Source organism: Schistocerca nitens, chromosome 1, assembly GCF_023898315.1.
Source record: "Schistocerca nitens isolate TAMUIC-IGC-003100 chromosome 1, iqSchNite1.1, whole genome shotgun sequence".
NCBI classification, from domain to species: Eukaryota; Metazoa; Arthropoda; class Insecta; order Orthoptera; family Acrididae; genus Schistocerca; species Schistocerca nitens.
This window is the reverse complement of record NC_064614.1, coordinates 745713016-745738832: the sequence shown is the minus strand read 5'-3', so window position 1 is coordinate 745738832 and position 25817 is coordinate 745713016. Positions and strand designations below refer to the sequence as shown.

General features: G+C 42.1%; 1 protein-coding gene across 1 annotated transcript; it reads left to right on the top strand.

Moving 5' to 3' along the window:
- The first annotated feature begins 23000 nt into the window (after nt 1–23000).
- Nucleotides 23001–23567, top strand: LOC126198127 (uncharacterized). The gene has a single exon (XM_049934700.1). It carries the CDS (start codon nt 23001–23003, stop codon nt 23565–23567), a length of 567 nt encoding a protein of 188 aa, XP_049790657.1.
- Nucleotides 23568–25817: the final 2250 nt, after the last annotated feature.

The window sequence follows — 25817 nt, the reverse complement described above, 5'->3', positions numbered from 1 at the left end:
AAAGCGCCTTCCGCCGAGAGTCTTCTCCAAAGCAGGAAACAGATGGAAGTCACTTGATGCGAGATCCGGACTGTAATGCGGATGGTGTAGGTCCTTCCAACCAAGAGTTGCAATATGGTTTTGCATTGCCGTTGCCGTGTTTGGTCTCGCATTGTCATCCAACAGGAGAACGCCAGATCTGAGAAGGCCAGGCCGCTTTTTCCGGATCACCCCTTTCAATTTCGACAGGGTGACACAGTACCGCGCAGCATTGATGGTTGCATCCTCCAGAAAGTCCAGCAGAAAAACTCCTTTGGCGTCCCAGAAAACGGCGAGTAGCACTTTACCTGCAGACGGAGTGCTTTTGAACTTCTTTCGGACAGGCGATGACGCATGTTTCTGCTCCATGGATGCGGCCTTCGATTCGGGCGTGTAATGGTGGACCCACGTTTCATCCCCGGTCACAGTCCAGATTCATGGTAACGCAGCAACTGTTCCAGGCTGAACACCATGTCCCCGTGTCGTCTTTCGCCCATATCACACAACTCTGCCCACAGTCGACAGGGGAAACTTATTTTCCAACTCCCCCTCGTATTTACGTACCAGCAGATACTGTATATGTAGTTTAAACGACATCCAATGATTTCTTATCGGTGCTTCAACTTTTTTGCAGGCAGTGTATTTTTCCGGTGAGTTTATATGTTATTCGCTTACGACATGATTAATGAATAAATAAATGAAGCGCTACACAGAAGGGATATGTGGAATAGACCTTGCGACTTCAGTGCAGTGGGCTGGGCAGAGTGTCTCCCATTGCCCCCTGTCTCCGGAACTAAGAATAGCGCGTCCTCCCTCGTGGCACGGACCAGGCTATGCTAGCCGTGTCGCGGCGCGTACGTCTTCTTCCTCCGCCCTGTGCCGACCTCGTCTCTGTTTCCTGCGATCCGTCACTCCCCCAGGCAGGCAGTACAGCGCCCCGCTATTTCCGTTCACATTCTTCCTTTCTGTCTCTAACTGCTGCCATTAGTCTCTCGCCTTCCACCTAAGAACGCGTATGGTGCACTCTGTTTGTAAAGTAAAAAAACGACGCACTGTTAAAGGCAGTCTTTGCTTAACACTGTGTGTAACAATTTTAGGCAGCCATGCAGAGTTTCGCTGTATTTGAAGAACGGCATCGTGCAAGAACCAAAATGAATATTTATTCACAGACAAATAGGTTCGTTCAAGCGATCATCTTGAGATCACGGATTAACACTCGTCAAGTTCAAGGGACTTTCTTTGGCGCCAGATGCATAATTGTTCTTAGTTGCTACAGAAACAGTCGTCAATTTATGATACAACTTTCACCAGATACTACGCTTAGCATAGCAATAGACTCTCCATTTCTGCACTTGTACTCTGGTAAAAATGTGTAAGGCAATATATAAATACACACCCCAACGTATCTGATAGATAATGCAACTATAAATGGTTATGTATACGAAGCCAAAGGAACCTGCCTCAGACTTGCTGTATTGTTAAGCACTGATCTGAAGATATCTCAACAGGTGAATAAATATTCATCACAACAGGTTATGTTAGTTCGATAATGCCGTTCATCTTCAAAAGCAGTTGACGAAAACGACAAATTAAAAAAAAAATACAATAAAATCTTGTCCAACTACTTACAACTAATACACTGTAATAGACGATATTACTCGTTTATACATCAATCAGAATGCTGTCGTGTCTCATATGTGCTTAAGTTGTAGTGATACAATTGTTATGATTTGTTAGCGCAGAATTGGACGTGTGCTAACGTCTGATGTGGTAAAAACACATTTACAGCTAAATTACTTAGAGTAAATAACTAACTAATAATTTGCAGCTAACGTGCAAATAACTGGATTTAAATATGTATTTAAATTAGAATTTAATTACTATCCGTTTTCATTCAGTCGTTCATTGAGACTTTCACTTTACGTGACCTGTTCCTTAGTAGCCCCTAACAGGTCCTATAACCACAGTTTATAATGGTATTACGTAAGTATGTATGGTACCAGCGGAAAGATGCCCCTATCGGTACACAAAAAAGGCGAATATACTCCTCCTTAACAAAAGACTTTGACCTCATTCTACGTTCATCTGCATCTTTAAAATTTTCGCAAAAATATAGGCATGAGAACATATTCAGCTCCTTTTAACATGCAATTCACCTCACAGTTCCACGTGCTGCTCTATCACACCCACTAGCCCATCTTTCTAAGTCTTTCATGCGCATTCCATTTGCCCATTCTCACTCACTCATTCCGCCTAGTTCATTATATTTTCTCTTTGTGGCTTTCCAATTATCACTATCTCCTGTCTCACAGCCTTCGTTCTGTCTTTACTACTACTGTCTCACTCTCACTGTCACTATCTGCTACTGTCTCATTCCTTCCTTCCCACTGCTGCTGTCTCTTCTCACTGTCACTTTCTTTCTCTTCCCTGTTGTCATTGTCATAGATTCTATCCCTCATTATCACTCGCTCTCACCCACTCTCACTCTTCATTTCTCTCTCACTGGCGCTGTCTCCTTCACTCTTTTTCCAGCACTGTTCTCTCACTGTCTACTGTGTTCTGCTGTCACTGTAACCCTCTCTGAAGATGACCACAGTAGTGGTCGAAACCGGTCACCTTGTTAAATAAATCGTGATCAAGACTGTTTTTAGTAGTAATTATTTATAAGACATTGATCACTGCTGTTCCCATAATGCATTCAAAAGTAATATCTTTCAGCTGAAGAGAAGCGTATATACTGCTGCCAGCCCACCCCAGTTAGGGCACTGAAACACAATAATGAAAAAAAAAAAGATGATTTTGTAAAATGCACACAGATGGAAAATACTGCTGGTTTTTAAAAGTGGTTTTGACGATTTTATATTATAGTCAAAATATAGTCACAGATGAACGTGAATGATGCCATCGTGTAATGCTGATGCTTGCTGACACATGAAAAAACTGTCATGATGGAGGTGTGATGATGCGTAAGACTATGGGGCCCTGTAGAGCCGCAGGTAGCGGCTGGAAGTCAGTAAGGTGGGTGAAGGGGAAGGATGTGGAGCGAGAATGGTGAGGAGTTGGAAATAGGGGTGTATCTCAAGACGGATTTCATCATTAGGGAGTGAGAGTTGGTTAAAATTCCAGCGGAAGAGATTTGATAAGACATGGAGAAACATGGAAGGTGGAATATGAATCAAGTGGCGCAACTGGGTACCTGTATGGGTGATTAGTGACCCGGAACTATCTGATACATCCGCCAGAATTCAAACACCGAGCACACGATTTAAGTAACTGCACACTGACATCGGACTGTTCCAGTTACGACACAGCGCTCTGACAGTTACTGCCCAACGGTCGTCAGCAGTGAACGCCGCCATTCTTTACAGTTGTCTACAAGTTATCTCCAGCGTCTGTTATTGTATCATGTGTTGCCGCTACTTATTCTGTTTTAGAGATATTGCCCTGTGAAGAGCGTGTATCCAGCGTGCAAACAGACCACATCCATTTAGCTACAGATATTTGTGGCAGATGGTTCGCTTCCTGCTGCCTTTATGGTGGGCACCTGCCTGAGGTGTACCCTACAAACTGAGAATGGCCGTGCTCAACCAACCACAAAATCAAGAAAGAGCTCACTGTTAACTGCTCTAATAAAAATGAAATGATCGTGTGGCATTGTCAGCAGCGAGGCCTCATCCGGGGAAGTGCGGCCGCCGAGTGCAAGGCTTATTTCAGGCGACGCCATATTGGACGACTTGCACCTCGATGATAATAAGGACAACACTACACCGAGTCCACGAGTGGAGAAAATCTGCAACCCGACCGCGAATCGAACCCGGGTCTGCTGCATGATACGCAAGCGAGTTACAACTTTTTCTCTTTGTTGCATTTGTTCGTGGCGGACATCCCATGACATCTGTTCAAGTTCATCGTTGATCCGTACTTTTTTTTTTTTTTTTTTTTTTTTAAGCTACCGTGCCGGCGGTACTGAGCCCAGCATGCGGACAGTCTTCTAGTCTCCGGATCAGAATGCTGTTCGGTTCAAACTACAGTGTGCTATTATCATTGCCGTCATAGTCACCACGGCCATGGATACAGTCATGGTCATGATCACCACTACTACCCATCTGACAACAACTGCTGTTAAAGGCATCCTATGGGTCTGGTCTTCAGTTACATGAAAACCATGTCTCTCCAACGCATTTGCTGATGTCATTCACTCACCTTCCATTATAAAACACCATTCAACAGCCAAGATCGCATATACTATTTCTTTATTTAAGACAACCGGTTTCAACAGATTTTGCTGTCATCTTCAGGTCTGCAAAGAAGGGCATACATATAGAATATGTCTCATAAGTTAAAATGTAACATTTGACATAAAAGTTTCAGTTTGGTATTATGAAAACCTTAACTGAACCTGTACATTTACATACCTTAAAATCTTTTTGCTGTAAGCATATTCATTTTACGCTGAACCTCACGCACAAGATGTCAAGTGGATAAAAACAGCACATTATAAATGGTTTCTTATCGCTAAAATATTAAAAAGAAACACAAAACAGCTTGTGCAAAGGGCCATGTCCATATACATGTCGCTCACAGATACTTGTTACATCATACAAACACGGTACAAAATAGCAATCTGTTTACATATGCTGGACATATTCTAAAGAGCGTGAATCCACTTTCAGTGGCGTACAAATTACAACTAAAAAAAATGTTCAATATGTGTGAAATCTTATGGGACTTAACTGCTAAGGTCATTAGTCCCTAAGCTTACACACTACTTAACCTAAATTATCCTAAGCAAAAACACACACACAACCATGCCCGAGGGAGGACTCGACCCTCCGCCGGGACCAGCCGCACAGTCCAAAATTACAACTGATAGGTTATATGGACCACCTCTGACATCAACTCCATCCTAGCGCCAGTATGCTGATATCAATGATCTATTAGAAGTGTTGTGGACCAACGCTCTTTAGAAGAGCATAGAAAGACTTTGAACACCCTTCCCAACCGAATCGATGCGTGAATCCAGGCCAGACAGGGCGCAACGTTATACTGATAACTGGACTCGTGAGGCCATATCTTTGTAAATTTGACACCATTTTGTAATCCCTCGAAATAACATCACATACCGTCTCAATCTGCCAAGTTTCATTTCTTTTCCTCCTCCCTTTCTGGGCGCTGCGTTGTTTCCCCTTGAAAAAAAAAGACTGTATACCACATATGAAAGAGAAATTAACCTTGCAGGCTAAACGAAGATCTGGGAGAGGCTGACCTCTGACGAGAAACAGCAATTCCTTCTTCATTCTCATGTATCGAGTCTTCAAAGCACATTGGATGGGTAGATTGCCACTGTTACGTTTCTGATGTGCCCTGATATGGGCAGTTGGTAATTTACCGCTGTTACAAATGTCCGGTTGATCTTCCTGATAACCCCATTTTTGAGACTGTCCTGGGATTTATCATTTCGAAGTCTCAGTCGATCAGCAGCAAAAGGCGGGTTGCCAGAAACAGCAATTATAACACTATAACGGAGCTGTCCCCACAAGAGATAAGTGGAAAATTTTGCAGTAGTAGTGTCTTAAAATTTTCTCGGTATTCTAAGTACTCAACGATCTTTCGGCAGTGCAGCTGGCCGTCATTTTCCACCATGCACGATAGTTTCATCTGGGCGCCCGCCAGATATCGTCACTTTGTATCAGTCCGACTCTATCGGCCGCTGATACTCTTATTTCGCTCTATAATGTAATAACGCTCGACTGTGTCAATGAAAACTTTTGCTGAGTGATGGAATTAGGCAGCAAGAGGGAGATAATCATTTTAATTAATTGCTTTGGAAATCTTTTAATGCTGAGTAACGAGTCGCCACGCAGTACCTCAACCCGCCAGGATATGGAGTACTTGGACGGAGAAGGAAGGGGAGATCGGTAACGGCAATACAACAACAGCTCGTACAGCAAAGAATACACAAAAGCTGTGGCCGAGGTAATCGAAGATTATACGTTTATTTGTTAACGCAGTATTGCATCCACTCGTGACTGACATAGTACTTTTAGATGCACCAGGCCAGAATAACAGTGAATTTTAAAGAAATAATTCGATAATACGACGGACTGTGTTTGTAATTGTGGTTTCGGAAAATAGTATTTATTTGTTCAGTTTCACTGTTTCCCTTTTACAAGTTGAGTGGATTCTAGTCTGCGTGAGACGATTAATTTAATGGTTTATAATGCAGTGCAGCTTTTGTTGGTCATGTAAGTAATATTAACGTTTTGAATGAGATATAATTATGATATGCTTGTGGTGGATTGTTCCTTGAAATTGTTATTCACCTGGAAAGGCGAAATTTTGTTTATTGTAAGTATTTCGTGTGCTTAGGTAATCAGATGCAAATTTATGGTGCCAGTAAAATTTTAAGCACTGGACACGCTATGCATAATCGGGGATTTTTATGTTAGGCACCTTTTTATGGGTGGTTCACCCGAGACAGATTAGCATAACTGATGTTTAGCTTGGAATGGCAGCTCGCAACTGGAGTTAGACTTTTATCTGTTAAACCCAATCTTTCAGGCCATTAAATACGAGAAACGCCGCAAGACCAGCCGGGTACTTTCTTCATCTTAATTGTTATTCCAGAATACCGCTCTTCTATCATGAGCATTAATAAAATACGCAAACATAGCTGACAAAATTACGAATATAAAACATGGGCGTGTGTTTGAAAACGGTTGATTGTACATTTAAGATTTCAAGTAAAAGTAGTTGTTTGCTGCGAACTTGAATCACCTGACGATCACTGGAAAAAAAGAGAAAAAAGGAAAAAAAAGAAAAAAGCAAAAAAAAGAAAAAAGAAAAAAAAGAAAGAAAGAAAGAAGCCGGAACACTTTGGTGGAGATGCTGGAAGGGTGTGATGGAAGAGTTGTAACGAAGGATACCGAACCAAGCATTCCGAAACAAACGAAGGAGATGTTTCCAGAATGAGATTTTCACTCTGCAGCGGAGTATGCGCTGATATGAAACTTCCTGGCAGATTAAAATTGTGTGCCCGACCGAGACTCGAACTCGGGACCTTTGCCTTTCGCGGGCAAGTGCTCTACCATCTGAGCTACCGAAGCACGACTCACGCCCGGTACTCACAGCTTTACTACTTCCAGTATCTCGTCTCCTACCTTCCAGACTTTACAGAAGCTCTCCTGCGAACCTTGCAGAACTAGCACTCCTGAAAGAAAGGATACTGCGGAGACATGGCTTAGCCACAGCCTGGGGGATGTTTCCAGAATGAGATTTTCACTCTGCAGCGGAGTATGCGCTGATATGAAACTTCCTGGCAGATTAAAACTGTGTGCCCGACCGAGACTCGAACTCGGGACCTTTGCCTTTCGCGGGCAAGTGCTCTACCATCTGAGATACCGAAGCACGACTCACGCCCGGTACTCACAGCTTTACTACTGCCAGTATCTCGTCTCCTACTTTCCAAACTTTACAGAAGCTCCCCTGCGAAACTTGCAGAACTAGCACTCCTGAAAGAAAGGATACTGCGGAGACATGGCTTAGCCACGGCATCGGGGATGTTTCCAGAATGAGAGTTTGGAAGGTAGGAGACGAGATACTGGCAGTAGTAAAGCTGTGAGTACCGGGCGCGAGTCGTGTTTCGGTAGCTCAGATGGTAGAGCACTTGCCCGCGAAAGGCAAAGGTCCCGAGTTCGAGTCTCGGTCGGGCACACAGTTTTAATCTGCCAGGAAGTTTCAAACGAAGGAGAGTTGGAGAGGGGGAGAAGGCCCCCAGTTTATTAGCGCATTGCATGGCTTATGATGGTAACTTTGAGATCAACGACACTGCCGAGGAGCATCGACGTCGATAGCGGAAATACAAAACTCAGCTGTCCAGTGGGTTACCACCAGACGTGACCGTCAGCCTGCTCCGTCGTCTACACTGAGACGAAATCGTGGAAATAATGGGATTCTATGTGTTACTGAATTCATAGCGTCTGCCTGGTCAAGAAGGTTTTCCACCATTAGTACTCCCATGAACTCTTTAATAACGTAATCATAACATTATAAGAAGCAATCAAATGAAAACGAGACAAATGGAATAAAGTAAGTAAACTGTTTATTACTTCAAAAGTAATCGACATAACCGTCGATACATTTGTCCCACGGTGAGATAAGAAAAAATGTTTGCGGTAGCCTGCGGGACGATGATTGTACCCTAGTATGCATCTCTTAGTCCGAAGCAAATCGGCGGCCATGAATGTGGAAATCGTATTGAGAGATATAGGGACTGTATGGAGAATGTGTAAGCGTTTCCCGGCGAAACTTCTGCAGCGTAGTCGAAATAACAGGCACTAAGCTTCAGGGAAGTCATGATGACATTTTCCTTTGACTGCAAGGGCTCGTTGACTTTCTGGAGCACAGCGCCGCAAGTAACACACAGCGGTACGCGGCACTTCGCAAAAATCGAAGCGTGGCATCAAGTCCAAACGCCCAGGAATGTAGATGGACGGGATCATTCTGCAGGTGCACAACACTCGCCCATATATTGTCAAGGTTATTTCGATTATGCTGCAGAAATTTAAGTCCTTACACAGCCTCCTTACAGTTCCGATCTGTATCCATATGATTTCCATACTTTTGGATCCGCGAAGAAAAACATTCGTGCCCGTCGATTACCTTCGGACGAAGAGGTGAACGCCTGGGTGCAATCAAGGTTACGCAGCCAACGGCTAACATTTTTCCATGTCGGCACTGACTGTCTTGTTTCACAGAGGGATAAATGCATTGAAATTATGGCGATTACTGTTTAAATAATAAATAATATTAATTAATTAATATTATTAATATTATATTAATTAATTAATAAAAATATCTGTTTCGTTTTCATTTTACTGAAACTTATAATTATCAGTAGCGAAAATTTCAGTTTTATCTTATTTAGTAGTAGTAGTAGTAGTAGTAGTAGTAATAGCTTTATTCATCCGTAGATCTCTTTTTACAAGGATGTAGGACATGTATATTTACAAGTTTAGACTAATTTAAAATAAGCTAATTCGTATACACATAAATTTACAGACGTCTAGTTAGAGACTATCATTAGATTTACTCCTGGTATACAATCCTTTTCTTACAAATAACTTATTAAATAATTTAATGCCGCACTGTTCACTCATATCTATCAGTCACTGCGCACATTATACACACATTGTTTCGTAATACTTCTCTCACTACACACACACACCGGGGATCACTGGGCCATTTTCCGTACCACAACTTCCCATTTGCTATCCTGAAAAACTGAGTCAGCATCCCTCTGTAATGAGGGAGATGTTGAGCTCAAAAGAGGAAGAGGTGTTAGTGTTGTGCTGTGATGTGCATAGCTTGGGGGTAAGTATTTATAGAAAAGGAAAAAAAGAGGAGAAAAAACAGTGTGAAGGTGTTATGTGGAATGTTATATGTTTTATAATCATTATTATTATTTATTTGTATAAAACTTTTTTTTACCAAACCCCTACTCTGTTTTATCTAAGTAATCCTTCAATGTATAAAATGTATATTACATAACAGCCTTTTTAAACAAGAGTATTTTTGCAATTTCTTTAATCTCATTTGGTAATTTATTGTACAAAATTTTCACTGTGTGCCTGGTGGATACTCAATATTCAGCAGCGGCAGACTTTGTGTGTTGTAAAAGGCGAGTGTAGTCTGACCTACACAAGGTGTCCCAGGAGGAATGGTCAATACTCAGGAATGTGACAAGAATGATCATTCAAACTCTAGTAAACACTGACGCCAAAACGCATACCTTAAGAGATGGTAGTACGGACCAAAACAAGAAAAAAAAGTCCAATGAACGTGAGCTCTAAAGTGCATACTGAAACATCTCTTCTACTGAACAAATGGTCGTAGCTCTTGAGTTATGCCTGTTAGACCCCGTGTTTACTTGACTTTTTTTGCTTCGAACAGTCTTTTCTGTCATGTCCCTGAATATAGACCTTTCCTCCTGTGACAACCTGTGTGCGCCGTACAATATTAGCCAGATGTTTTTCCAGACCTTTCCAGACCTCCTTGCTAATAAACCGTCCCTCACCAATTCAAAAAGGTCTGTAAGCTCAGTTGCTCGCTGGAAAACGGCTAAAACTCGAAATTTCCTGATGGGTCCTAACCACCTTCGACGAGACATTGCCAACGAACAGAAAAAAAATGTGAATTTTGGCGGCAAACTATCCTCCTTTTCCGAGCGCTGTTTTTCCCTTTAAATTATAGTTCCTTCTTGATCTGCCAATGTTCAAGTTTCTTACGCACACTCATGGTTCGCGACGGGTGATGACAACTCTAAGACTGTAAATGTAAATCCTTGCGATAAACTGAGTGACCTAGAGAGTCATCATGCGGTAATTTAACCAGAACACGCGAGAATGGCAGATAACCAATCTTTTTTTCTGTTTACGTGGTAAAGTTCTTACGAATCGAGTTGAATGGCGTAAAAACTACATTAGCATGTCCTCTCCGTGGGGCTACACTATGTAAAGCCATCTATATATCTTCAAAAGGAAATTTAGCATAAGGGCTGCATCGCGGCAGATAAAACGTGTGCGAGAGCATGAAGTGAAAGAAGCGAAGATTGTGCATGAGCGGCGAGGTGCGGTGCGTCACGGGCGGCCTACCCTAAGGCGCCGGCTAGTGACGCAGGTAGGCGCCGGCGCCCGGCCGCTCCTGAAATCGATAGCGACGAGACATCATCATGTGGCCTGGCCTCGTGGAGTACTCGCGAAAAAAACCACTAGCATGCAGTTCATTTCCTCTGTAAACGGGTGCGTTGACAGGCTAACCCAGGTGACACGGGCGCTCAGAGCATTCTTACCGAGAGTTTCCGGTGCAGCGATTAGTCCTGCGTGACTGGAAAAAAGTGCAAGACACTTGTCTTTACGAAAAGGCTGAAAGATTGCATGAGTAAACTACAAGCCAATATAGGAGCCAGCGTTACAGCAGGGTAGAGGACGTGGATGAAGATTGAATGAGAAATATATAGACCTCGGCTGTCAACAATGGTTAAGAGTTGTTTTGAGAAATTGCGCTGTAAAGTTAAAATAATTTCGTAAACAAGGTGTTTTAAGTAAATCCATTGCAATTTTTTATTCAGATAAGTCATTGTCCTTAAGTATTTCTAGAGTAACAACATATGTTGAAAATCGTAAATTCAAACCAAAAATTTTATTCTCAAAAATACGTCAGCAGCTGTTTAACATTGTTTCACTGTTTACTTGTAGACTGCGTCCACTTGACACGAGTTACCATTTCATTACTACTGTTTATCTGCCGGGCGAGGTAACGAAACATTAGCGTGAAATCTCTCAAAAATAGAAATATAAAAGTTCTGATTTGTCTCCGTTTGTGACACTAAGATTTTCATTGCCACGTTTTGAAATAATAAAGAATAACAATCTCAGAAAGTAATATATGACATTAAGGATGTCCCTTAACATTTCCGTCCTCACACTGTCACGTAAATTCACTTAAACAATGGTAAGGGATACACTTTAACATTATATTATTACTTGAAGAACTAGTCACATTTACCGGATTAGGAACAATTTTTAAATGGCATTTGCGTTCAGGAGCATGTTCAGCATCTTTGAGTCGTAGTTGTCTTCATCATCCTCGGATTTATACAAATGGTCTCTGAAAAGCATTTTCCTAGCAAGAAATTCGCACAGGTTACTACAACTAGCAGCCATGGTTTTGGCACTATTTACATGCACACATTTTAACAATGTTGTCATTAGTGAAAATCTGAAATTAGAGCTAGAGCTTATATTTCTCGTTTTAACGTAGAACTACACTCTAAGACATAGAAAAACAACGGACCACGAATGAATTATCCGAATGAAACGGAAATCGACAGATGTGATGTGCATGTGCACACAAACAAATGATTACAGTTTCAGAAAAATTGGATGATTTACTCAACACTAAGATCTTCACAAACTGAGCAAGACAGTAACGCGTTGGTCCACTTCCGGTCCTTATGATAGCAGTTATTCGGCTTGGCAATGATCGACAGAGTTGCCGGATGTCCTATTGAAGGGTATTGTGCTAAATTCTTTACAACTGGAGGGTTATACCGTCAAAATCCCGAGGTTGGCTGGAGGTTCCCACTCATACGCTCAAAAAATTTTCAATTGAGGAGAGATCTGGAGACTTTGCTGGCCAAGTTGGTATTTGGTAGACATGAAGACAAGCAGTAAAAACTTGCGCCATGTGCGGGCGGGCTCTATCTCGTTGAAATGTAAGCCCATGGTGGCTTGCCATGAAGGGCAAATATACGGGGCGTAGAATAGTTATATGTGGTGACTTCAGTATTAATTTTGTAGGTGATTTTGCAAGAAAAATTATGTTGGAAGATATCCTAAATTCATAAGATCTGATGCAGACTGTGTTTCTTTTAACCAGGGTGCAGGGAAACAGTAGCACAGCGATAGACAATATCTTTATTCATTTTTCATTACTAGATAAGCATTCTGTTAGTAAAACAGCGAATGGCCTTCCAGACAATGATGCACAAACTTTATCACTAAAAGGTTTTAGTACTCAAGCAAATGTTATATATAATTACAAACTATGTAAAAAAGATAATCCAATGGAAACAAGAGTTTTTTAACCGTCGTTAAGTAACAAGACTGGCAGGATGTTTATAGTGCCAATAACAGATGACAAATATTATGCTTTCCTTAGCACATTTCTCATGCTTTCCAAAAAAATGGCTCTGAGCACTATGGGACTAACTGCTGAGGTCATAAGTCCCCTAGAACTTAGAACTGCTTAAACCTAACTAACCTAAGGACGACACACACATCCATGCCCGAGACAGGATTCGAACCTGCGACCATAGCGGTCGCGCGGTTCCAGACTGTAGCGCCTAGAACCGCTCGGCCACTCCGGCCGGCTCATGCTTTCCATTACAACGTTCTATACATTGTATTAGCAGTAAAAGGCACCCTGGGTGACTCACTAGTGGCATAAGGATATCATATAGAACAAAGTTGAATTATATCAAAATGTTAGAAGTAGTCAAACTCAAGCTACAGTAGCCCATTACAAACAGTATTGTAAGGTGCTTAAAATATTATTAAGAAGGCAATTAGTATGTGCTACGCAATCAGAATAGCTAATTTACAGGATAAAATTAAAAGCATATGATCAGTTGTGACGGAAGTGTGTGGGCAGTAGCACAAGGTCGACGATATAAATATAATTAAATAAAAATTTAGTTTCTACCAGGAATCATATTACTCTCTTGGAAAATGCGTTTCCGAGATTGATATCTGAAATACTCCTTTGCGATACTAACAAGGGGAAGATTGAGTCAATAATTAAACCACTGAAGGCTAAGGACTCTCACTGATATGATTGAGTGCCTAGCAGAATATTAAATACTATGCTGCACACGTTATCTCTGTACTTGGCCATATTTATAATTTTTCCTTTAAGAATGGTCAGTTTCCCGAATGAAAGTACTCAGTAGTAAAGTCGCTTAATAAAAAGGAAGAAAGAGATAATGTAGACCATTTTAGACCTTTTTCTATGCCATCAGTGTCTGCTTAAGTTATTCAGAAGGTTGTGTATGTAAGGATAATTGATCATTTTGTATCACACGATTCGCTATCAAATGTACAGTTCGGCTTTAGAAGTCTTAACAACTGAAAATGATATATTCTCTTTTCTCTGTGGATGTGTTAAACAAAAGGTTCCGAACGCTTGGCATATTTTTTTTTTATTTAACTAAGGCGTTTGATTGCGTTGATCACAAAATATTGCTCCAAAAGTTGTATCGTTACGGCATACGGGGAGTAGCTCACAATTGCTTCACCTCTTACTTCAACAACAGACAGCAATAGGTCTTTATTTACAATGTTGAGAATGGCTGTTATATGGGGTCTGAGTGGGGTATGGTCAAATGAGGGGTGAGGGGGCTGCCCCACGGATCAGTGTTGGGACCACACCTGTTCCTTATTTACATAAATGATATGCCCTCTAGTACTACGGGTAATTCTAAAATATTTCTGTTTGCTGATGCCACTAACTTGGTAGTAAAGATTGTTGTGTGCAACATTGGACTTGTTTCAAATAGTGCAGTTCATGACATAAGTTCATGGCTTGTAGAAAATAAACTAACGCTAAACCACAGTAAGACTCAGTTTTCACAGTATCTAACACACTATTCAACAAAACCTGACGTTTTAATTTCACAGAATGGGCATACGTATGATCAGTGAAACTGAACAGTTCGGATTTCTAGATGTTCAGATAGACAGTGATCTGTTGCGGAAAGCCCACGTTCAGGATCTTGTTCAAAGGCTTAATGTTGCCATTTTTACTATTCGAACGGTGTCTAAGGTAAGTGATAGTTCGACATGAAAAATATTTTTTTTTCCTTATTTTCATTCGCTTAAGAGTTATAGTATTGTATTTTTAGGTAACTCTTCCCATCGTCAAAGGATATTTTTAGCTCAGAAACAGGCAGTTTGGGCAATAAATGGTGTTCAGTTCGCGAAACTCTTGTCGACCCTTGTTCACTAGTCTGGGTATCCTGACACTGACCCCCCCCCCTCTCTCTCTCTATTATTTATATTTATATTTATATATATATATATATATATATATATATATATATATATATTATTCTTTACTATCGTTTCTTGTTAACAATATCAGCTTATTGCCAAGAATTAGAAACTTTCACTCAATTAGTGCTAGGCAAAAATCCAGTTTGCATTTGGATCGCACTTCCTTGACTCTTGTGCAGAAAGGTGTGCAGTATACTGTTGCATCCATTTTCAATAAGCTACCACAAGAATTCAAAAAATCTTAGCAGTAATCCAAGCGCTTTCAAATCGAAACTGAAGAGTTTGTTCGTGGGTCACTCATTCTACTCTGTCGAGGAGTTCCTTAAAAAATTAAGCTGATTCCTATGTCATATTGTTGATTGCGTTCACTTAAACTTCTCTTTTTTTGGGTTCATGGACATTTTATCTATTATTACTTTTAGGTTGCTGTTTCATGTATGACACTTTCCACGACCTTGGAGATTTGCTCGTCACTTTGGTCCTACGGAACTAGATGTGTAAACTAAAAAATAAAAACATATCGTCGACGTAATGTTGTGGCGTAAGGGTGGCGCGGATGACAACGAAAGGTGTCCTGCCATGAAAAGAATTGGCACCCCAGACCATCACACCTTGTTGTCGACCCGTATGGCGGGCGACAGTCGGAATGGTATCCCACCGTTGTCCGGGGAGTCTCCAGACACGTCTTAGGCGGGGAATTTCATTGACTGGAATAAAAATGTCTTCAGTGATAAGTCTCAGTTCGAATTAAGCCCCGATGCGTTCACCACATGGCCTGAGAACCAGGCGTGATCTCTGCGGTGCCATTTCATTTTATAAGAGGACCGCTTTGGTTGTCATCGGCGCCACCCTTACACCATAGCGGTACGTCGATGAAAACGCTCCGTTTTGTTGCCCTTCATGGCAAGCCGCCCTTGACTTACGTTTCAGCAAGACAATCCCCGCCCACACATGGCATGAGCTTTTACTGCTCGTCTTCATGCTTGCCAAATCCTACATTGTCCAGCAAAGTCGCCAGATCTCTCCCAAATCGAGAAAGTTTGGAGCATTTTGGGCAGAGTCGTCCAACTAGCTCGGAATTTTGACAATCAAACGCGCCAATTGGACATAATTTGGCACGAGATCCCTTAGTAGCACATGCTTGCATAAGGGCCAGAGGGGGAACAAGGCTTTATTGACTTGCTCAATTTGTGATGCTCTTGATCTGGAATAAATCATCCAATTTTTCTGAAATTATGATCATTTATTGCATTTGTCTGTACGTATACATCACCTCTACCGAGTTCCGCCAATTCGGATAATTCCTTGTCTTAAGAGTTTATCAGCTAGTGTGAATAAAGCACATCAGGTACGTAATTTGACAGGCAAAAGCTCTGTTTCTCAACAAATGTCCCTTACGGCTGTTTACAGCGGAGGTCTTCAAGTATTACTATGAGGAGGATCAGAAAGAGCACTGAAAGACCAAAGTGGAAACAAGGCGCCTGGAATAGATGACATTGCTGGAAAGTTATCGAGATCTGTTGGAGAGCCAGCCATGACTAAACTATCCCACCTGATATGCAAGATATATGAGATAGGTGAACTGTCCACAGGTTACAAGAATAATGTACTAATTCAGAGTCCTGAGAAGGCAAGTGGTGATGGCCTTGAATATTACGAACTATCCGTTTAATATACTTAGGTGAGTTAAGGAGTGGCATACCTTATATCGTGTCGGATCTCCTTTTTCCCGACGTGCTGCAGCACTCCACATGGCATGGACTCGACATGTCGTTGAGAGTCTCCTGCAGAAATATTGAGCCATGCTGCCTCCACAGCCGTCCATAATTGCGAAATCGTTGCTGGAGCAAGATTTTGTGCACGGACTGACCTTCTGATTATGTCCCATAAATGTTCGATGGGATTCATGTCGAGCGATCTGGGTGGCCAAATCATTCGCTCGAACTATCCAGAATGTTCTTCAAACTAATCTCGAACAAATGTAGCCCAGTGACGTGACGCATTGTCATCCACAAAAATTCTGTCGTTATTTAGGAGCATGAAGTCTATAAATGGCTGCAAATGCAGTTGAACCAGAGGACCCAGTCGATTTCAAGTAAACACAGAAAACATCATTGTGGAGCCATCACGAGCTTGCTCAATGCCTTGTTGACAAGTTGGGTCAAGGGCTCCGTGGGGTCTGCGCCGCACACGAACCCTGCCATCACTGAAATCGGGACTTACCTGATTAGACTGCGGTTTCCCAGTCGTCTGCAACTACAACTGCATCAACATCTACATACATACTTGGAAAGCTAGCGTACGGTGCATGGCGGAGGGTACCCTGTACCACAACTACTCGTTTCCTTTCCTGTTTCACTCGCAAGTAGTGCAAGGGAAAAACGACTGCCTATATGTCTTCGCATGAGCCCTAATTTCTTGTAGCTTATCTTCGTGATCCCTACCCAAAATTTATGTTGGCAGCAGTAGGATCGTCCTGCAGTCAGCTTCAAATGCCGGTTATCTAAATTTTCTCAGTAGTGTTCTTTGTTCAAAAAAATGGTTCAAATGGCTCTGAGCACTATGGGACTTAACATCTGTGGTCATCAGTCCCCTAGAACTTAGAACTACTTAAACCTAACTAACCTAAGGACATCACACACATCCATGCCCGAGGCAGGATTCGAACCTGCGACCGTAGCGGTCACGCAGTTCCAGACTGAAGCGCCTAGACCCGCACGGCCACACCGGCCGGCTGTTCTTTGTTATGAATGTCTCTTTCCCCCAGGGATTCCCACTTTATCTCCCGAAGCATATCCGCAACATCTGCATGCTGATCGAACCTACCGGTAACAAATCTAGCAGCTCGCCTCTGAATTGCTTCGATGTCTTCTTTCAGTCCGGTGTGGATCCCAAACACTCGAGCAACACTCAAAAATAGGTCTTAATAGCGGCCTATATGCAGTCTCCTTCACTGATGAACTACTCTTTTCTGTAATTCTCCCAGTAAACCAAAGGCGACCATTCGCCCTCCCTACCACAATCTTCACATGCTCGTTCCATTTCGTATCGCCGGGCAACGTCACGCCCACATATTCAAACGACGTGGCTCTGTCAAGCAGGACACTGCGAAAGTTGTATGAGAACCTTATGGGTTTGTTTTTCCGACTTATCCGCATTAACTTACATTTTTCTATATTAACAGCCAGCTGCAATTCATCACACGAACTAGAAATTTTGTCTAGGTCATCTTGTATCAACCCACAGTCTGCGTGCACTCAGCACCTGTGAAAATTTTGCTGCTGTCTCGCAGTTTGGACAAATTTTATTTGGTGGTTTCATAGGGTTTAACAATTTCTCTAGCGCATTTCTGGGAACTTCTAACATTTCAAGTTATGAGTGCTGGTTGAGTTTCACGTTTCACTAGTTCACAACAGTCAGACTTGTATTTATCTGTAGACTTATTTGTGGTTAGTGATTCAGCTGGAACTCGTAATTATTTGCGTTAGCCTCAGTTAAGGCTTGTGTTTATGTAACAGTATAACGAACTGTCGAGACTCGTATTTATTCCTCGTTTATCAAACAATAATAGGGGCTCACAAGTCACTCTACCGATGTTAACATTTTATTTTAAGCACACTTGGTGCAATTGTTACCAGTTCAGGCTCACAGTACACACCAGTAAACAGTGTTTATGAAATCTGTTTACAGAGACTTTCAGTTTTCTTGCAAACTATTCATCTCGGCTTCAGTACTTTATAAGTTTGCCACGTTTATATTACTTATTTGTCCAGTTATAGAAAACTGGGTTCAGTTCATTTACCAGGTGAATTGAAAACGGCAGATGCAACTATCCCGCTAGACAACCCAAATCCATAGACAGAAATTTGGTTGCATTCCAATTCAGCCCTGCCCTAGGGGCAGTATGACTTTTTATTATCCCTGGGGTGGCTGCACCGTATTGTCAGTGCTACCGCCAACATAATTTAGGAATCCAGAGCCATCATGAGGCAACTGCTGGCAAGAATGACTCACTTGTTATTGAAATTGGTACCAAAAACTTCAGGCGGCAGAGCTATAATGTTATGATTTAGTTTATTGTAGAGTTCCATGTTTTGCTTAAATTAAAGGTCTCCTGTCTTATAACAAGATTATTACTATCAACTGTCTTGATTTCAATTGCTTCTCTCAGAATATAATACAAGTAATAAAATATAGCAGCAATTATTAGCATCTTGTCCCATCTCACTGTGTCCATCAGTCAACTATTGCTCTGGTTGTTGTAACCCACTGTAGTGGCGATGTTCCACACACCTGTTCCGTCCGGACTGTGTGAACAATCTGGCCTATATAACCTCTCACACAATGTCACGGTACTTCACTTACACCTGGTTGATTTAGCCGCAGATCATCTTCAAGAGAGTCCAGGAGAGCTGTAATCTTAGCCGACTAATTAAACTCACTTTTGTGTTAAAAATTCTGAAAACTTCCCCTATTTATGATGATACAATCCCCAGCATAAGGTAGAAAAGAAACCGATCTACGTTTATCTTCATGTGCCTCTGGTGATGCTCCAAACTGAAGGCTTGACAGGTCTACATCGTGGAATACCCGTTCTGCATTACCACAGATTTCACGTGCTTCCATTTAATTTCTTTCCCCAAGTCCATGTTCTGCAACAACTTTTTCTTCCCTTTCTTTTCCAAATTCTAGACCCTGTTCATAATCAGGTCTTCATTCCCTTTAAGAAACTGAATAATTTCTTCAATCCCTTCATACAATCTTTCAGTCTCTTCTTCATCTATGGAGCTGGCAGCCATATAAATATAGGACTACGAGGTCTGTTCAGAATATTCCGGAACGTTCGTAATTTCGCGCCAGTGGTGTGTCGGAGCGAAATGCGGTTGGCATCCCTGTGCACGCCTGTGTTTAATGTGTAACTGCCGGAAGAGTCATTGTCGTACGAGTATGTCTGATAGCTGTTCAGCGCTGTATTGAGTACAACGCTGTGTCGCACACTTCGCGCATTTCGAGATGGCAGAGTTAGAGGAGCAACGCGTCTGCATTAAATTTTGCTTGAAACTCAAGAAATTCCCTACAGAGACACACCAAATTATGCAGCAATCCTACAGTGACGAGTGCTTAAGCCATACTCGGTGTTACGAATTGTTCACACAGTTTGTAAATGGTCGGACGGAAGTTAAAGATGACCGTCGTTCAAGACGCCTTTCGACGTCTACCGACTATATCCTGTCAGGAACCTCGACGAAATTGTGCCTGCCAATCGAAGACTGACTGTCCGAGACATTTCAGAAGAATGTAACATTTCAGTTGAATCATGTCATGAAATCCTGACACAGCTTCTTGGAATGCATCGTGTTGCCGCCAAGTTCGTCCCACGGCTCATGAGTCATGATAACAAAGGCTGAATCAACACAAGAAAGGGCCGGCCGAGCGGTTCTAGGCGCTACAGTCTGGAACCGCGCGACCGCTACGGTCGCAGGTTCGAATCCTGCCTCGGGCATGGATGTGTGTGATATCCTTAGGTTAGTTAGGTTTAAGTAGTTCTAAGTTCTAGGGGACTGATGACCTCAGATGTCAAGTCCCATAGTGCTCAGAGCCATTTAAACCATTTTGAACACAAGAAAGACCTTCACCTCGTCATCTGTGAAGAGGTTTTGGATTGCGTAAATGAGAACGAGATTTTCCTTAAGAGAATCATAACTGGTGATGAAACGTGGGTTTGCGGTATGATGTTGAGACCAAGAATTCAGTCTTCAGAACGGGTCAGGAATTGTTCTCCAAGACCAAAAAAAGCTCGTCAGGTCAGATCAAACGCCAAAGCCATGCATAGTTTTCTCTGACTTGGAAGGATTAGTTCACCATGAATTCATTCCACAGGGACAAACTGTTAATAGATGGTACCAGTGCTGTTTTTCTGTGGCAACGCTGGGGGATGCGTACCCCTGAACTTTTTCGTCGGCAAAGTAATTTTTTTACGATGTTCAGAACCTGGAAGAGTGCCAAAGATTTATTTCACGGACGTAAATTTTTTACTTCATTTTCTCGTGTTGGTAATTGCAATACGAACGATACCAGTGCAGTTTTTGGTGGGAAAAGCGTTGTCACTCACTGTTTCAAGCATTTCGAAGCTCAAATAAAGCAGGCGATACCAAGAAACACCCAAACAAACAACAAAACGTGGTATCGAACACTTCAGTTTACATTACCTCAAATGAAGCATCAGATTCCCATCAACCCCTGAACAATTCACTTCAATTGACCTATAATACACCTCAAATGAAACAGATGAGTCCAATCAACCCTCCGAAATACAAAACAATCCAAGGAAATATTACCGAACACATATTTTAACCTATATCATATCGCATATCCGTTTAGCACTACCATTGCCCACTATTAGCGGGCGAGGACACTACACGCTTGTCGAACTGGCTGCCAGCGATCCAATTGTCAAGAACGGTTGCCCCAGCTTCGAAATGGAGTCAACTGAAGAGTCCGATACCATTTTTTTTCTAGTTCGACATGATGACGTCATGGGTAAATGCAGACGGGGGTATCCCATGCTTCAGTTATAAGTAATTTTCGCTTGCGTTGTATCCAATGTCGGAGTACCCTCAAACTTTTTTTTAGGAAAAAAATGCACTGGATGGTACTATCGGGGCGTGTTGCGGCTTCAGCGAGAAAATGTGAGAATGAAAGGGCCTGAAATGTGGCGACGTAATTCATGGCTCCTGCATCACGATGACGCACGCGCTCATCCCTCATCCCTCCCTGTTGGTGCGCGACTATTGCACAAAAAATGAAATCACTGTGCTGCCTCATCCTCTGTACTCTCTAGACCTGGCCCCCGCGGCCTTTCTTTTATTTCCAGAGTTGAAATCCCTTTAAAAGGCCGAAGATTTGCAAAGACAGACAATATAAAAGAAAATTTGCAGACGGCGCTTCTCGCGATCCAGCAAGAATCGTACCAAGACTGCTTCCAGAAATGGAAACGGCGTTGGGAGCGGTGTATCAATTGTGGGGGAGAGTATTTCGAAGAAGACCACGGATAATAAGTAAAAGGCAAGAGTATAAAAATTTTATGGACAAACTTCCGGAATTTTTTGAACAGACCTCGTATAGCACTTCTTAGTTTTGTGTCTACATGTCTATTCTGCAATTCACACTTAATGCTTGACAGAAGATTCTTCGAACTACTTTCACATTATACCTCTTCCGTTCAACTCTCGAAAGCGTGCGGGAAAACGAACGCTTAAAACTCTTAATGCGACCTCTGATTTCTCTTGTCTTATCGCGATGATCATGTCTCCTTACGTAAGATATTTTCGCATTCAAACGAGAAAGTTGGAGAATGAAAGTACGTGAAAAGATCTCGCTGCAACGGAAACCGCTCTTGTTTTAATGACTGCCACACCAACTCGCGTATCATATCCGTGATACTCTTTCCCCTGTTTCGCAGTAGTACTAAAAGAGCTGCCCTCCTTTGAACTCTCTCGATGTCATTTATTAGTCCTGTCTGCGAAGGATCCCATACTGCATAGCAGTACTAGAGAGGACAGACAACCACAGTGCAGGCAGTCTCTTTAGTGTATTTGTTGCATACTGTAAGTATTCTGACAATAAAATGCAGGCTTTGTTTCGCCTTGCACACAGTATTATTACCTATTTAAGTCGTTGGTAATTGTTATCGCTAGGTATTTAGTTGAATAGACAGCCTTTAGATGTGTGTGATTTATCCTGTAACCGAAATTTAACGGATTTCGTACTCGTGTCGATAACTTTTCATTATTTAGAGCCAGTTTCCACTTTTTGCACCATGAAATTGGTTTTGATTTTCTTATGTCTTAACCAGACGATAAATCTGCCACCAATCTAAAGGGATGTTCAGTTTGTCCCCTAAATAATTTACATAGATTAGGACCAGCGGCACTAACGCCACACAGATCGACTACATCCTCATGAGACGCCGTGATCTCAAACATGAGCTTGATGCAAAGGTCATCCCCTATGAAATAGTTTCGACACAACACCGTCCACTGATTTGTAAGCTACGAATCAAGTCGCCAACAAACAAGCACGTAGATCGCACAGGACCTGCGAGAATCAAATGGTGGAAAATCAAGAATAAGGAAGCCGACATCATAGCCCGAATTACTTTGCCACCAATTACCACAGTTGAAGAAAGCTGGGAAAAAGTGAAAGTCTGCTCACGAAGCCGCACATGCAATTCTTGGGACAACACAACCAGGACGACGGAGGATCGATGGAGATGCGTGGCTTTGTAATGACACCGTCAAAGACGCGGTACACACACAGAGAAACGATTGTATCATGAGTTTCTTGCCGATAAAACACCGGAGCAATGGAATGTGTACTGAACAGCCCGAAGAGATTGCAAAACAGGCTATAGCAGCAACCAAATCCTCACGTTATGCTGATCTATATGCAAAACTTGACACACGTGAAGGAGAGCGGGACTTATATCGACTCGCTAAAGCAAGACATCGCAATTCAGAAGATGTTCATCAGTTCTACAGAGTCAATGATGAGACCAGTATTCTGCTAGTTGACTGGAAGAAGGCCAGAGAACGATGGCGCAGCTACTTCAAGAAGATCTCAACAGAAGAGTTCCACCATCCACCAATACCCACTGGCCATGCTGTTGAAGGGCCCGTAAGAGAAACTGCAGTCGAAGAGGTCAAGACAGCTTTGAGGAAAATTAAGCCTGGGAAAGCGACCGGTCCAGATGACCTTCCAGCAGAGTTATGGTGTTTCCATCATTGGAAGGCAGCCGAATCGTTAACGGAACTCTTCAACAAGATCATTGACGAGGGACAAACACCAGCTGATTGGCAGCAGAGCATCACCGTACCTATCTTTAAGAAGGGAAATCCCGCCGAGTGTACCAACTACCGTCCAATTCGACTTCTCTGACATGCCAAGAAAATTTTTGAGCCTGTTCTGGACCAAAGGATCCGTGACATCACACAGATTTCAAAAACAAAGCTGGATTTGTGAAGAGCTGCGGCACAACTGATGCGATTCGTGCTGCAAGACTCTTGGTCGACAAACATCATGAGAAAGCCAAGCCACTGCATCTACCATTTCTGGATTTAGAAAAGGCCTATGATCGGGTGCCACACAGTATCATCTGGCTAGCACTTCGACAGCATGATGTGCCGGAGCAGCTTATTAACTGGGTACAGTTACTTTATGCACAGCCGAGAAGTTATGTCTGTACAACCTCAGGACTATCCAAGGACTTCCCCATCACATTCGGCATCCATCAAGGTTCTGCATTATCTCCACTTCTGTTCATTCTCGTAATGGACACCGTGACAGCTGACCTGCACCTGCCATTACCATGGACCCTACTTTATGCTGACGATGTGATGCTGGCAGCAGAAAACAAGCTTGATCTGCAGAGCCTAACTCAAGAACGGAGTGACCGGTTGGCGCAACACGGTTTGTGCCTTAATTTCTAGAAAACCAAGTACATAACATCAGACAGACATGAAATGGAAACCATCACGATTAATGGTGAAGATCTGACTCATGTGAGTAAGTTTAAGTACCTTGGTTCCACGATCACTGCTGATTGCTGACTCACTGAAGAGATCAGCACCAGAACTCAGGCAGCCTGGATGAAGTGGTGAACAACAACTGGAGTCACTTGCGACCACAGGGTGGAAGATAATTCAGAATCAAAAATCTATCGCACTGTCATCCGACCAGTCGCCTTGAATGGTTGCGAGTGATGACCGACTACATTTGAGACAGAACACTGTCTAAATGTAATGGAAACGAAGATGCTAAGGTGGACAGCAGGCCTCACAAAATTAGATCACATTTCTAATGACAGCATCAGGAAACAGTTTGGTGTTGCACCGATCCAAGTCAAGATGCGCGAGAGTCGTCTTTGATGGTATGGCCATGTTTTACAGGCCAGTGTTGACTCTGTTGCCAAGGCGGGTTACACACTTTAAGTCGTCAGCAGTAGACCCAAAGGACAACCTAAGCAACGTTGGGCTGATACAATTCATAAAGACCTTAAATGCGTGAACATCCACCCAGATGCAGCCCGTGATAGAGTGAAATGGAGACAAGAGACTCGTGTAGCGAAACCCGCAGGCATGAAGGACAAATGCTGAAGGAAAAGAAGAATAGATTAGGACCAGCAGAGGGCCTTATAATACTTCCATGGAAAACGCCAGAGATAACTTCCATTTTATTGGATGAATTTCTATCAAGTACTACAAGCTGTGACCTTTCTGACTGGAAATCATGAATCCAGTCACACAACTAAGGCGATACTCCAAAGGCACGCAATCTGATTAGCACTCACTTGTGAGGAACAGTATCGAAAGCCTTCTGGAAATCCAGAAATGTGGAATTAGTTTGAGATCCATTTTCGACAGCTCTCATATCTTCATGAAAGTAAAGAGCTAAGTGTGTCATACAAGAATGATACTTTCTGAATCCATGCTGTGTGTCAATAAAACGTTTTCATCAAGGTACCTCATAATTTTCGGACACAGAATATGTTCCAGAATTCTACTGTAAATCAGCTTCAGTGATATAGGTCTGTAATTCAGTGGATTGCTCCTATTTTCTTTCTTGATTGTTAGCATGATCTGCACAACTTTGCAATCTTTAGATACCGGTATGGCAAGATAGTGATTGCATATGATTGCTAGGTAAGGAGCTATTACAGCAGCATACTCTGAAAGGAATCTAATTGTTATACAGTCTGGACCAGAGGACCTACCTTTATAAAGTGATTTGACTCACTTTACTCTAACAAGGGTATCTACTTCAAAGTTACTCATGTTTGCAGTAGTTCTTGATTTGAATTCTGGAATATTTATTTTGTGTTATTTGGTGTTTAGTAATTCCACTTTAGTGGTAGTGTCATCAGTAACATTACCACCACCATTGTGCAGTGCAGATATTGACCATGTTTAGCTGATGGTGTACTTTACATATGACCAGAATCTCTTTCATGAAGTGTTTATCACAAATCTGTCACAGCTGCAGAATGTATATTTTGGTGAGTGGTTTCGAACCAGCTGGTTCATTCTCATTATATATATATATATATATATATATATATATATATATATATATATATATATATATATATATATATATATATATATATATAAGGGGGGTAACTCTTCAAGT